The sequence below is a fragment of the Polypterus senegalus genome, chromosome 2, assembly GCF_016835505.1.
Source record: "Polypterus senegalus isolate Bchr_013 chromosome 2, ASM1683550v1, whole genome shotgun sequence".
Classification (NCBI taxonomy): Eukaryota; Metazoa; Chordata; class Cladistia; order Polypteriformes; family Polypteridae; genus Polypterus; species Polypterus senegalus.
The window spans coordinates 259,625,134-259,641,156 of record NC_053155.1 but is presented as its reverse complement, the minus strand read 5'-3'; the positions used below and the strand labels follow the sequence as shown (position 1 = coordinate 259,641,156).

The 16,023-nt window shown below is 35.1% G+C and overlaps 1 protein-coding gene across 6 annotated transcripts in view; it reads right to left on the bottom strand.

Annotated features, from left to right (window-relative positions):
* farp1 (FERM, RhoGEF (ARHGEF) and pleckstrin domain protein 1 (chondrocyte-derived)) overlaps positions 1-16,023 on the bottom strand; it is a 324,746-nt gene that overhangs the window by 120,358 nt on the left and 188,365 nt on the right. For all 6 annotated transcript variants that reach the window (XR_005632704.1, XM_039745424.1, XM_039745426.1 and 3 more), the window contains exons 4-7: positions 12,043-12,085; positions 11,325-11,403; positions 6,888-6,985; positions 2,517-2,631 (exon numbers count right to left, since the gene is read on the bottom strand). Coding sequence is in view for 5 of the 6 variants with exons in the window: in XM_039745424.1 (XP_039601358.1) it covers positions 2,517-2,631; positions 6,888-6,985; positions 11,325-11,403; positions 12,043-12,085 (335 nt within the window). In the remaining variant the exon portion in view is untranslated. The remainder of the gene's footprint in view (positions 1-2,516; positions 2,632-6,887; positions 6,986-11,324; positions 11,404-12,042; positions 12,086-16,023) is intronic.

Here is a 16,023-nt window from a genome sequence, read left to right as displayed (position 1 = left end):
GAGATATAGAATAAAATAATTAAAGTTAAGGACATATGAAAAGTTCTGATGAGAAAATGCCATTCAGCACAACTCTGCTACTTGATCCTTTATCACTTAATTTTCTTCCCTAAGCAATACTAGAGTTGTATTCTAGGGAATGTTGTTTCACTTGATTTGATGTTAATGCATATTTCTGAAAAAAAACTTTCAAAATCCTATCTCAGTTATTTTTCTCTAGTTGTTTTTTGGCTTGATGCATCAGATTCTGCTGTAATAAATGTACTATTACTATTACAGTGACTTCTCTATTAGTGTTGAGTTCAACTTAATGAGAATATGAGGTCTAAAATGTAGCACATTGTGAGTGTAATCTATCTTGCTATACAGCAACAACCTTAAGTTTTTATTAAACAGGTTTACAGTATAACAGTGTAATTGTTTGCTTGTTTGGAAAAAGCATTCAGAAGGAGGATTGTGTTTGAGACATAACTAGCACTCTGTGCTGTGATAAAAGAAGTATATTTTGGCCATTAAATTAAATATTTTGAACTCCCAGAACAAGAGAGAAAAGAAAGAGGGAAAAGATGATGTCCAAAAAACATTTTCGGCCTTGGAATATTTTATAAAATTGAACTTTTATTTTAAGGAGATAGCACTACAAACAAGCCTGCTGCAGTGTAAGACATTTAGATATTGTACAATAAAAAACTAACAGTTGCATATCAAGTGGGTGATTATAAAGTCTTGTAACTTTAGCCTAAGGTGATGATGAATAAGGCTATTGCTGGGAGTTCCAGTGTTCTGAAGAAATGTAAGCTCTGTATTTAGCAGCAATGTACTTATTTTATATATTACAGAACTATTTCAGTGTTTCAGGGCTTAATGCTGGAGTGGGAGATTATAGGTTTGAGGATGGGAATGTCAACAGGATTGGCAAGAGTGAGTAATCAGAAATTCAAGCACCATTTAACAGTAGAATTACCAGAGCTTACGAGAAAACTAATAAATCCAGCTCACCTTAAATCCTTTCTCACCTCTCCGTGAGAAGAGCAGCTCACTACTCAAAATGGTAAATCTGGGAAGCAGCTGATATCAAAACCACAACCTCTTGATTGGAAGGCAGCAGTTTTTAGCACTGCACCACGCGAACTGTCATATCAACCGCCTACTGTAACCTGCTTTCATTTTTCTTCGGTTCAATTCTTGAATAAAAGTGCACTTGTTTTACTATACTTGTACCTTTTGTGAAAGTATTTATTTGATATTTGTATTTCAGGCTTCACACATTATACATTTCATGTCTACATTTTGTCAATTATTACTAAAACATGAAAAACGTTTCTGTGTTAATGTCGTTTTTACATAGATGTTGTTGACATGGGACACACATGAAATGTATGTATTCCAAATGATGATGTACTTTTTTACCCTATAAAGCTCCAGGACTTCACTCAAAGATAACAATGAGCACTGAGAAACTTATTTGCGAATTGAACTGCGGTGGTGGGTGGGGGGATGGGATACCAGGCTGCTTGCTGCTCATCGACACATTTACAGGACAAAAGATGCTGACGGAGAGGTGAGAAAGGAGGAGAGGTGAGAAAGGATTTAAGGTGAGCTGGATTTATTAGTTTTCTCGTAGGCTCTGGTAATTCTAATGTTAATTATTGTTTAATGAAGACAGAGCTAGATAAATACCATTGTTGTTAAAACATCACAAGACCCTTTATGTTAAATTATTTTACTTTGCTGCCTTTTGCTTATTTATCTTAGCTGCCTTTAGGCATTTATGTCTCATAAATCATGTCTGATTTTTAATTAGTATAGAAATATGAGGTTTAGCAATACTTTACAGGAGTGCATACTGAAAAACAAGCGGTTTACCACTAGAACTAAATCTAGCCCACATGAACTATCACTTTTACTTCTACATGTACAGCTAAGAACACAAGAATTATTAATAGCTACACTACATTACAAAATGAAGATTCTTTGTGTGAGCGACTTTCATGCAAAATGCCTAATGGAATGATACATAGTAAAAATCAAACACTGATTTATGAATTTTAACTTTATGCAAAATGATTTAATTAACAGTGCAGGTGTTCTAACTTAACAAATTATAAGCAGGGTCCCCTCTAATGTTATTTTTCACAACTAAGGGTAAAACCGTGGTCCTTTATTTATATATTTTCTGAAAATATGTCATCAATGAGCTACAAGCATCGAAGGTATGTATATAATATTATTCTACTGCTCAACTCATATGTCATTTAATCTGTTTATTATTTAATTGTGAAGAAATATTTTGTAACATTTTTGTGAAATTAACACTTAGTCTGTTTGCTTATACAAAATCTTTCCAAATCCTTCAATTATTTCTGAAATTTCATTCTCTGCAGTCCAGTAAAATCTGCTTAAATTGCTCTACATAATTTTTAATGCTTATATTACTAAAAACATGGAAAACCCAAGCATTTTTTTTACTGTTGTACTCCTGCATCATGCATCATATTAAAGAATAAGTAACATACAAATGTTGCCGGTGAAATTCATTGATCTTATCCATCAGTGCCTCTTGGTCTGGGACATATTTATTCTTCAGTAGGTGCTGCCTGTTTTGGGATTCATCAAAATCACCAATTTCAGCTGATTAAAAGAAAAAGGGAGAGAGAGAATGGTAGTCACATTATACTGTTCAATTTATGGAATGCACGTTATAATTACTTGAAAAATAATTGTCTTCAGTTCAAAAAGAAATGGTACAATTTTCTTTTTCTTGATAGTGGAAAAGCAGTAATAGTCAGAAATAAAATAGAAAACCAATCATCAATTCAATAAGATTAATGTTTTTCATAAAATAAAAAAGACTGATTACTTTCAATGTTTCATACTTCATGGAAGCATAAAAATGGCAAAACTACCTATAATACTAATCAATATAATTAGCAACAAATACTAAGCAATTTTAAGATGATTTACTATAATTCTATAAAGCTTAGAAATAATATACAAAATTTATTATTGAAGAAAAAATATTTAGTTAGTTCTGGCAAGAGATACTTTGTTATATAAAAGAGCAGAAAAACAAATGGTACCCAGGGACACCACCAGTATATTTACCAAGTTGGTAGCTTCTTTTAGGACTCCCTCAGTAGAGATTAATGGTTTTAAGAGTGTTTTTCCTTTTTTGCAAAGCTACTGCATGAGCCATCTCTTGAAAAGGAGGCCATAACAAGATAATTTACAGCCATATTTTTATGTTTTAACTACTCAGTAAATTGATACATGATGTCAGGCATCTTACACGGATTTTACCTTTGTGCTTAAAAAGCAGATTGATTTGTCACATTGGACAATTCTGATATATGCAAAACTGATTTTACAGGAATATTTGAAGGCACTGTTATTACAATCAAGTTAACTAATATACATAAACTAGCTTACAAATACCTACATGTTCTATTCATGAAAGACTTTATTATCACTCCCTGCCCAATACCTGTCTGTTTCTTAGCCTGGAAAATCAATTTTGTCTGCATTACCTAATTTAAAAAAAAATCATGACAACAGCTCATAAAAAAATAACTTACAGTCTCAAAAAGAATTAAATACAGTTGGAGACTGATTACATCCTATTATGAAGTGCATCCAAAGCAGCATCAATCAGAAATCAGAAGGACCCCAACATGCTACTCTACTCTAACCACACTACACGATAAACTCTTCAATGAGCTTACAATTATCAACATGAAGAAGTATTTTCTAACATTTGTGTGAAAATAATCTTTAAACATATTAAAATGCTTCAGGATTTGTTTTATTGTGTGCCGTTAAGAAATCTGTTTGTCTAGGATGCACTTCTTTATTATTTAAATAAATACAAGTACAAGTATTTTGCTCACCCACGACTGTACCAGCAATTCAGAATCCAACTGACAGAAGTGAATTGGTTAGCCACAACACATTCTTACCACCATTTACAGAGGAACCACGGAGAGCATTCTAGCCAACTGTATCACTGTGTGGTTTGGGATCAGCAAAGTCCATGAGCACAGAACTCTGCAGCATGTAGTGAGGAACACTGAAAGGATCATAGGTGTCTCCCTCTCCTCAATCCAGGACATCTTTCAGACACGTTGGCGGTGTACACCCTACACCATTGTTAAAGATGTCTCTCACCTGCCACATGCATTATTTGACCTCCTGCTGTCAGGTAGAAGATACCGCAGCTTTAGAACCAGCACAACCAGGTCCTAAAACAGCTTCTTTCCCCCACCTGTCATACTTTTGAACTCCTACATGTCAGCCAGTACTGTATCCCTATAACATTCCCCCAATTACAGTGCATCCGGAAAGTATTCACAGCGCATCACTTTTTCCACATTTTGTTATGTTACATCCTAATTCCAAAATGGAATAATTCATTTTTTTCCTCAGAATTCTACACACAACACCCCATAATGACAATATGAAAAAAGTTTACTTGAGATTTTTGCAAATTTACTAAAAAATAAAAATATTGAGAAAGCACATGTACAGTACATAAGTATTCACAGCCTTTGCAATGAAGCTCAAAATTGAGCTCAGGTGTATCCCGTTTCCCCTGATCATCCTTGAGATGTTTCTGCAGCTTAATTGGACTCCACCTGTGGTAAATTCAGTTGATTGGACATGATTTGGAAAGGCACACACCTGTCTATATAAGGTCCCACAGTTGACAGTTCATGTCAGAGCACAAACCAAGCATAAAGTCAAAGGAATTGTCTGTAGACCTCCGAGATAGGATTGTCTTGTGGCACAAATCTGGGGAAGGTTACAGAAAAAATTCTGCTGCTTTGAAGGTCCCAATGAGCACAGTGGCCTCCATCATCCGTAAGTGGAAGAAGTTTGAAACCACCAGGACTCTTCCTAGAGCTGGCCGGCCATCTAAATTGAGCGTTCGGGGGAGAAGGGCCATAGTCAGGGAGGTGACCAGGAACCCGATGGTCACTCTGTCAGAGCTCCAGAGGTCCTCTGTGGAGAGAGGAGAACCTTCCAGAAGGACAACCATCTCTGCAGCAATCCACCAATCAGGCCTGCAATTCTCTGGTCTGATGAGACAAAGATTGAACTCTTTGGTGTGAATGCCAGGCGTCACGTTTGGAGGAAACCAGGCACCGCTCATCACCAGGCCAATACCATCCCTACAGTGAAGCATGGTAGTGGCAGCATCATGCCTTGGGGATGTTTTTCAGAGGCAGGAACTGGGAAACTAGTCAGGATAAAGGGAAAGATGACTGTAGCAATGTATAGACACATCCTGGATGAAAACCTGCTCCACAGCGCTCTTGACCTCAGACTGGGGAGACGGTTCATCTTTCAGCAGGTCAACGACCCTAAGCACACAGCCAAGATATCAAAGGAGTGGCTTCAGGACAACCCTGTGAATGTCCTTGAGTGGCCCAGCCAGAGCCAAGACTTGAATCCGATTGAACATCTCTGGAGAGATCTTAAAATGGCTGTGCACCGACGCTTCCCATCCAACCTGATGGAGCTTGAGAGGTGCTGCAAAGAGGAATGGGCGAAACTGGCCAAGGATAGGTGTGCCAAGCTTGTGGCATCATATTCAAAAAGACTTGAGATTGTAATTGCTGCCAAAGGTGCATCGACAAAGTATTGAGCAAAGGCTGTGAATACTTATGTACATGTGATTTCTCAGTTTTTTTATTTTTAATAAATTTGCAAAAACCTCAAGTAAACTTTTTTCACGTTGTCATTATGGGATGTTGTGTGTAGAATTCTGAGGAAAAAAATTAGTTTAATCCATTTTGGAATAAGGCTGTAACATAACAAAATGTGGAAAAAGTGATGCGCTGAGAATACTTTCTATAACTTTGCACTCTGCACTGTAATATGGATACTGAGTACTGTTCAAGCTTTATAATCCTGCATCTTTTGTCTTATTATATTTTATTATTGCTCTGGTTTTGGTAATGTTATGGTGTATGTTAAATTTACAGTATGTTGTTTTGCCTATGCACCAGGGACTGTAAGGAACAAAATTTTGTTCAATCATATACTATATATCTGAATGAATGACAATAAAATTGAGTTGAGTTTTCAAGTAGCATTTCTCCAGTAACTATAAGTATCTCATAAAGTCCAAAATCAAGCAATCAACGTGACTCCAAATTACCCTGAATTGATTATTGCAAACCTGTGAGTATCTTGCAGTGGATTAACATTATCTACAGAACTTTATAACACCGGGTTTTACAAACACAGAACACCAATTGATACTTCCAGTAGTAACAGGTGGAATGTGAAGTTAAAAAAGGATAAAAAATGTAAACAGAGACAAGGCTACATTAGACTAAAGAACTAAAATATTTAAATACTCCCATGGCAAATATACACTGAAAAAGTACCCAGCAAACAACAAAGTTTAATCTTGTGAAACACAGCAAATAGATAGAAAAAATACAGTGGTTTGCTTGGTTTAAATGAAATATTTCCAAAGATATCGGCATACTTTTAATGCTGTTTTAAAATTATAATAGCTCAGGGGGCAAATATAGTCAGTGTTTACACTGTTACTGAACTGGTAAGGATAGACTGGATAAAGACTTAGAAAATACATTTTCTTTTAAAATGCCTGATTACATCATGCTTATCTGTGTGTCATTTTTTAACCATCTCCATAATGGAACAACAGCACTATCAATACACATACGTTTAATAGAGGTGGAACTATTTAAGAGTTAATCTGTTTTTCTGTAGTATATAACACTATAAAATAGTAAAAGAAATTACCTGGTTACATATTAATGTATGTTGGGTAAAGGATGAGAATATGAGAGAATGTAACGTTATTAAATGTGTGAATCACTTTGAACCAATTTAAAAAAATTATCTTTACTTACACTGGACAATATGAGAAACGAGGAGTGCTGCACTGCCATCATTACAAATTAGTTTTCCTGTTGCTAGATCCTGCTTGATTTGCAGAGCAAAGAGATACCTGTAAAAAGTAAATGGGGAAAAAAAAAAAAAAACTGGCATGAGCATTATTATGAGAAGTAAGGCCTGAATCAAAGTAAGGTTTTGCAAGTGCGGACAGACAGAGTACTGCACATCTTTGAAAACAAAGATCAAGAATACTTGTAGGTATTCAAAAAGAACATATGTAAAAGGAACCAAAGAGAGTGCAACTTTCATGCATAAAACTTCAATAACAGTATTTTTTATTTATTTGAAATGCTAAATCACAAAAAACACCACATACGGCATTGTTCCTTAAGTTGGCTAATAGGAGGCTGTATTCACCAGCACAAACAACTTGTGGTGTAAATAAATTACATTCCTAAGGAATCAGAGAAAAACAAAATCCAATTTAGACATAAAAGACTACTTTACTTTAATCATAATTACTTTTAGAAAAATGGAATGGAAACAAATGTTGAGTTAGCACTGACATACTGTATCTGATAGCTACAGAAAATATATTTAACAATATATTTATATAGCACTTCCCCATACTCAAACCACTTCACAGAAGGGAAAAGGAAGAAGAAAGATCAAATACCCAAAATTGGATACAAAATAACATCAGCTGTAAACACTAAATAACAATAAACACAGGAAACACAAAGCCTTGAATTAGAATAAGAGACAAATTTGCATTATAATAAAATATAAATACTATACTTTATAAATAAAGACACAAATATTACAATAAACCCTTGAATAAATAACCTAATTTGTCGCACAAATGTAAATCAACATGAGCACCTGTATTGAGAGAAAGGTTTATGATGTCAGGGTAAGTTAAATGCCTTCTTGAACAACAGAGTTTTAAGTTTGTTTTTTAAAGAGAACGAAAGGTGACAGCTGATCTAATTGGTTTAGGAAGGTCATTCCAAAGTCTGCCTCTGTCACCTAAAGAGCACAGTTTAGTTTTTGGTAAAACAAGATGGCCAATATAGGTGGACTTTAGTGTGAAAACACGAGCATAGTGATGGAGATTGCCAATAAAATCCTGTGCAAATCCATTAAAAGCTTTATAGGTTAGTAGCAAAATTTTATATTCAATTCTATAAGACAAGGGGAGCCAGTAGGAGCAAAGTGAAGGAGGGGTCAATGATCTAGTTCCGTGCAGGGCCATTTAAAACTGGTAATAGAATTTTATATTCAGTCCTATAAAACTGAACATACTGGAGAGAATGCGCAGCGAGCATAATCTCTGAAGCCTATGAAAAAACTCTGTGTTGTTCTTATGTGTGAGGGGATGTTTCTAGTAGGAAGGGCTACTGTTCTCTTTCTCTGATGTAGAACCCTCATCTGAGTTCACCTCTGTTACAGCATGTCTATATTTGAAAACAGCAGTGTCAGATCAGGGGGAGTGTGAACGTGACAGAGAGAAAAAAAACTGAATTTATATATATAAAAAAAAAAAAAAAAAAAAGACGCTAACCTTTATAAGTACCATACATTTACACTGGCTGTTACAGACTCAAATCAAATGTATGTTTTTATTCTATAATGGTAAGAATAACAGCAGCTCACTGCTCAAAACCTAATTCTGGGAAATGCCCGGAATCGAACCGGCGGCCTCTTGATTACGTCAGCAGTTCTTACCGCTGCACCATGGAAGGTGTGCTTGCCCCGTTCGTGAAAGTGTTTATTTGATATCTGGACTTCAGCCTTCACACATTATACAGGTCATGTCTAAATTTTGTCATTTATTACAAAAACATGAAAAACATTTCTGTTTTAATGATGTGTTTACATAGATTGTTGTAGAAACAGAACACACATGAAATACAAGTGTTACAAGTAATACTATATTATTTTCTTATACAGCTCTAAGTACCTCACTCCCAGATAATCAAGGCTTGAGCTGGGAGAACTTTTTGCCCTTTCTGCGGTGGTGGGGGGATGGAATAGTAGGCTGCTTGCTGCTTGTCTTGATCAGCACATTTATAAGACAAAAGGGATTTAAGGTGGGCTGGGTTTACAAGTTTTTTCATAGTCTTTGGTAATTCTTGTGTTAAATTCTGGTTAGTGGATAATGGCACCAACTCTTTGCTTAACCACTGTTTGATTGTTAGACCTTAATCCTATAACACTGCTATACAATAAAGAGGTACCTATTTTTTTATTGAATGCCCTCAAGTGTCTACTAAAATGGGCATTTTTACATAATGTGAATGTTTGATTTGATTTTGATTTGATGAAATATATGAATCCCCAAAAGGAAATTGTCTTCTTCTACTACATATTAAAATTAGTGCAATTATTCATTTATAAACCTTTTAGAAATTATGCTATTCACAGATTTTTCTATCTTACTTATTTATTATCATAAAACACAGTGCATTTTATAGGTGTCAATAACTTTCACATACATGGGAATGGTATAAATTTTTATACCTATGGAAATTAGGAAAGGTCCAATGCAGATAGATAAATATTATCATATTTGATCTGTTAACAAAGCCTAATCAATATTTAATTACTTTTTCCATGCTCCAAGAATTGTTCAAGTAACAAACTGATCAATGTGCCACTTAAACATTACCAGTTTTGGTTTTATTGAAAAGTTGTACTGAAATTCTGAGAACCTACAAACTTAGCAGTGAAACCCAAGAGGATTAATGTACAAATAACTACAAATAATCTATATAGCAGACTTTAGACAAAGTAGTTCCTCTAGAAACAATGGTAGTTAAAGTTAAAACTAATTTTCTATAGTTTAATTATACCACAAACTTTAAAAGAGAATGCTTGTTCCATCAGGTAGAACAAATTCTATCTCGACTGTAAAAAAAGTAGTGCTTACAGAGCCCATGCTTAATATAATTACTATATGTATAAGCTGGTGTATCCCCAGTTCCTTTAAAATGGTGCTGTTGTGCATTTTTCAAAGAAATTAAAATTGAACCCTAAAGTTTTCTTAAGTAATATAAACAAAATTTAAATCCAACTCTCTCAAAAATTCTGTCCTTGCATCTTCAATCTATATGAAAAGTTTCAGTCTGGATTGTGTCCTGGTCACATTACTGAAATAGCCTTACTGTATAGTGTGTTACTAATGATCTTCCAGTATTCACAATTGTACGAAAACACTACAGCTATCATGCTTATGAGAGTTTTCTGTTATGCCTGCATCTGTTTCACAAGTGATGTATAATGGTGGGGCTACAAAGCATCATTATGGCTGAATAGCCAGTTGAGCCAGATCTGTTAGACTTGAGCTTTTCAAAATCATTCTTCAGAAACAACAATTCCATTTTTTTCCATCTGCTGTTATCAGTTGGCATTCCTACACCAGTACTGTGCCAGAAACTGTATAAAACATTACAATTTATTAGTGTCTTATTGAATGTGTTTGTATATTAATAACAAGATACAATATTAGACTACAGGAATGTGTAATGAGAATGTCACAACTGTACTTAAAAATAAGCTGAACTGTAACACATTTACAGAAAGTGCAATGTGGGTTAGTTTAGATCTCAATGCAAAGCTGAAGTGCAGAAAAATGAACAATCAAGCTGACAAACTACTATGGAAGAATTATATTCCTTCTCAATTTGTCAGAAGTAACATCACCAAAATTCTTTTTGAACAGGTTTTGATTTTAAGGAATATTTGCCATAGTATGCCTGCAAAGGAACTCCTGTCCTGAAGCAGCAAAAATAAAAAATTGTACACTTTTCTTTAGAATGTGCAATATCCTATATTAAGATAACTCAAGAAAATAAAAATACATTTTTGGTACATTATTTCTTAGGAAAGAAAATGAAGACAAATACTATTGTGCAGGAAATCCAACTCATTAATATGTGTCAGTATTTCTGCTTCCAGTTGATGCCAAGTCTAAGACATATGCCAAAAGCAAAACGGTGCAATAAGACAAAACTGTTGGAACAAGAATGCTCTAATTTCCTCTCAATGATCTGTTTTACATTACTCTGTGTTCATTTTCAGAAAGCAGTACAAAGCTTGCCTATACAACATTTCTTTTAATAGACACAATGTGGCCATTAACTGTAATAAAGGAGGCTCTATCTCACAACAAACCTGGCCAATTGTGATTTCATCATTTATCAGCAATATTCAAGTTTTTTGGAAAGATTGCAGTTTTCCTAAGACAAATACAGTAATAAGAATATGCTGTAAAGCTAAATGTTATATCACTTGGTCTTGAAAATATTTAAGGTTTACTCCATATGTACAATGACAAACATTTCAGTCTTTCATTGTACCATCACCTATCCTATGATACACACACTTTCCACATAACTTGAATAGTTCTGTAACCAATACAGACAGTATGAATTCCATCAAGCTCTGACCTTGTTAGTTCATCCAATAACTGAGTGTGGTCAGGAGGAAAGAACTTCACCACAAATTTGAGAACAGTATGCCGAGGTCCTGCAGAAAAAGCAGATAGCTCTAAGTAAGGACTGTTTGAATATAAGGCAATAAACCACATCAAGTCATTTTTATTATAAAGATGGCAAAGTACTTTTAACAACATGCTACTGCTGTAAAATAAGACTCTATAATAATAAATTGAAATATACCCACAATTCACAACCTCAAAATCTGTTTGGTCAAAAGGTACAGACTTGCAGTCTAATAAACGGTAATGTGTCTCACCTTTTAAATTAGGTAAACATAACTAACAACATTTTGCAAAGCTTGGAGAGTCCATTATCACCACACACATTCCCTAACACAAATAAATAAGTGGCAGTAAAAATATTAAAAACTAAAAGGTGCGTACTATAACTAAAATAAATCCAGTATCAAACAGGGGCAATTAAAGATCCTGGACCTGACTTGATGTTATATGCAAAGAATGAAATGGATGAATGATAACCAGTCTAGCCTGGCTATAGATGTAATTCCTTCAAATTTTCCTCTGGGATATCTTCTTCTGCAAGAATAGAAGCACTGTTCAATTCAAAACCAGCACAAGAAAATTAATAATATACCAACTCCCCAACCTATCATTTTTCTGTTTCATTTGCTATGTCACTCTCTACTAAATCACATGGCACTACTTACTTCGGATTTGCTTCATGATGGGTTTAAGTAGGTCCAGCCATACCTGCAAAAAAATTAAAGACATAGGAGTTTTAATGTATACAGTACACTGTTTAAACCATCAATACATATTTCTATTTGTTTACACAGATAAAAATAATTTGTGTTTAACCAATTTTGTTGTGTGGAAAATAAAATTTTTTTCATGCATCTCAAAATAATATTTCCTTTCTAAAGGATTTATTATATATACAATATCATGATGTTTCAAATGTATCTAATGCTGATCCAGTTACTCCACTACCATAATGTTTTAGCATTTGATCTAGAGAATTTGTTTTGTGGAAAATTACATTCTCGTGCATCTGAAAAGAACATAGCCTCTCTAAAGGATTTATTATATACTAGCCGAAGCCCACCGTAGCATATGGAGGTGTAAGAACAGGAATGGAAAACGGTGAAAAAGGAATTCAGTATAAACAAAGGCTTAGGAAACCACCGTCGCAGTATAACGAAAATAGCAAGAAGCGAAACCAATGCCAATGGTCGAGAGAGTACCTTCCTGTAGCAGGCTACGGAAAACATACACATATATAGATATGCATTCACTGTGTTGCCCAGTCGACACGATAAGTAAGCGCATCCGCCCTATTGCGAGTGGTAAAAGTGCCATTTAAACTAATACAGGTAGACGTGGAAACCGGGTTTTCTGATGAAAAAACGATAACATTTTAAACAGTATCGTTTACATACAACAGATTTTGGCAAATTGTTTACATGCAATTATTTATATCCATTTATACACTAATAATGGCAATTATTAAATAATAATTATTATTATTAAATAATTCCTCCCATATAAGTAACATTTCTCGGACTGCTTTCTTCCATCTCCGAAACATTTCTAGACTTTGTCCTGTTCTTATGCAACACAGTACTAAAGTATTGGTTAATGCCCGAGTCACCTCACGTATAGATTACTGTAATGGTATTCTATCTGTCATCCCACAAAAACGTATCCATCGCTTACAATTTATTCAAAATTCTACTGCCAGGATAATAACCTACTGTTCTAAATCCACTGAACATACTACACCTATTCTCTCTCAACTTCACTGGCTTCCTGTTAACTATAGAATACAATACTAAATACCGCTCTTAACATTTAAAGCTCTCCACAAACTCACTGATCTCCTACAGACTGACACTCCTCTTGCTTGATTCTCATCTGCAGCTGTACTTTCTGTACCACACATCAAACTCTGTGCTATGGGAGCTTGAGCGTCTCTCATAGTGCTCCTCAACTCGGGAATTCTCTTCTCTCTCTATTCAATAACACATTTTAAAACTACCCTCAAAACTTATCTTTTCAAACTGGCATACCAATTGTGAATTTTGCACTGTTACTGCCAATTATCTTTGTTTGTTTGCTAATTATTGCAGTTTGATCGAGATTGACGGTGGACGCGGAAGTAGGATTACAGATGACGGGCGGGGCTCTGTCGTGCGTAACCAATGGTCTTAAGAGTTGGTGGGCAGAGTTCTGTGAGTTGGCAGGCATGGCTCTCTGTATTGCGTGCGCTCTCTGTCTTGCGCACCCTTAGTGAATTATATATATAGATAAACAATATCATGATTTTTAAAATTCATCTAATTTTGATCATTTGGTCCTCTATTATAATAATGTTTTAGCATCTGAACTAGAGAAGATTGCTCCTTTAAAATCATACATTATTTCTTTTAGGCATTCATCACCTTGGTTCACTCCGAACTATATACTATTAAAGCGCATGGCAGGCATCTCTATAAAAAGACAGGTCTTTCTGTACACAAGCATTCATACAGGCAAGCAATGTCCATAGCTAAACAAATATATTTCTGTAACATTATTAATAATAGTGAAGGAAATCCAAAAGTTCTATTTTCCACCATCCATAAACTCTTCCAACTGTTTAATCTCTCATCAATATCTTCTTCACCTGATATTTTTGATAAATTTAACAATTATTCTTTAAAGAAAGGCCAATCCATCCATCAAGTGCCATAACTCAACCCTTAGTATCTGTAAGATTTGGGGGTGTAAGCAGTCTTGAGCAGATATTTAATGCATTCATTCCGGTCAACTCTGTACTCATACAACATTTACAGACTTATTTATGTCTCACAGATGTGGCGTTAGAATGGTATCTGTCTTACATAACTGGCAGGCTGCAATTTGTCTCAACTGGCAGCCATACATCCACATCCATCCCTGTTATGCAGGGTGTTCATCAGTGCTCAGTTCTTGTCCCATTGCTTGTTATTACGTATCTTCTCCGTCTTGGTGAGATTATAAAATAGTATGATCTGGGAATTTATTTCTATGCAGATGACACTCTACACACTAGTGTTGGATCAGTATTCAAATTTTGAGTTTGGTATTAGTAACAGCTTTCGGACCTCAATACTGGTTATGAAACTGCACTGAAGCAAATATGGATATTCCAAACCAAAACCCCCTGCCCCCATACCAGTACACAATATTCACCAAACCAGAACGCCACACAAACACACATATCACCTGCTGAGCTACATAATTGAAGATTAGATTATTTATTTATAATAGCACATTTAAAACAACAGAAGTTACGCCGAGGTTCCATGGAAAGAAGAATTCAAATAAACACAATATAAACAATCATACAGAAGCGGATTAATAAAACAATCAATTAAAACATCCCACACAATCCCACTATACTGTACAGAGTGAAAGACAGAAGAAAACAAGTAGGTTTCAAGTCAACTTTTAAAAACCTCGATAGAGGATGTAGAAAGGCAGGTCAATCCAAAGCTTAGGAGCAAAAACTGAGCAAGCTTGTCTATCCTAGATCTCACCCGAGGTCTTGGAACTGCAAGGAACAGTTGTTCAGATGACCTCAAAGCTCTCGGTGCAGCATAGGGGTGATGGAGGTTGCGGATGTATTTTGGAAATACACCATGCAAGGCTTTAGAAACAAACAAGATTTTAAAAACAATGTGACACTTCACAAGATGTCAGTGGAGAGAGGGCAAAACTGGGAAGACATGATCCTTTTTTCTAGATCGAATTAAAAATCTATCTGTTGCATTTTGATCCAGCTAAAGGCGCAACAGAGCAGATTTGGGCAGTCCCACATATAAGGAATTACAATAATCTAGCCAACATGTAATAAAACAAGAATAACTGTTTCAAAGTGCTTCTGTGAAAGAAAGGACTTTAGTTAAAAAATTTGCTACAGTTGTTAAAAACCGGACTTTTCAAAAGTGGAAATTTGTTTTTCAAAACTTGGTGATGACTCAAAGATGATACCTAGGTTTCTGACATCATTATGAATCATTGCTGCCAAGGAGCCTAACTGAGAGCAGATTTCAAATGCAGATGTGGTAGGACCAAAAATAATGATCTCTGTTTTGTTTTTGCTTAAAATGTAAGAAATTTTGTGCCATCCAACATTTAATATCCTCAGAGCATTTCAACAACTATTTTATGGATGAAATGATGATGTCAGGACTGACTTTGAGGTATAGCTGCTTTATCATCAACATAATGATACACAACATCATGTTTTTGAAAGATGATCCTCAGGGGGAGCAGATAAAAGCAAAATAGGAGAGGAGCTAGAACAGAACCAAGAAGGACGGCTTGTGTGAGAGGTGCTGGCTGACTTATCTGGTGAGAGGTGCTGGATGTCTTGTTAATATAGATAGGAACTTATCTTTAAGGTAGGACTCAAACCATTTCAATGCACAGCCTTGAATGCTTAATTCATCATCAAGCCATTTTAAAAGAACCCCATGGTCCACTGTGTTAAATACCACACTAAGATTCAATAAAACTAAGATTGCAGAAAAGCCCAAGTCCAAAGTTAATAGAATATCATTTGTCACCTTCAGCAAAGCCAGTTCAGTACTATGAAGTTTTTTAAAACCTGATTGAAACACATCATTTAAATTGTTACTATCCAGATATAAAAGTAACTGCAA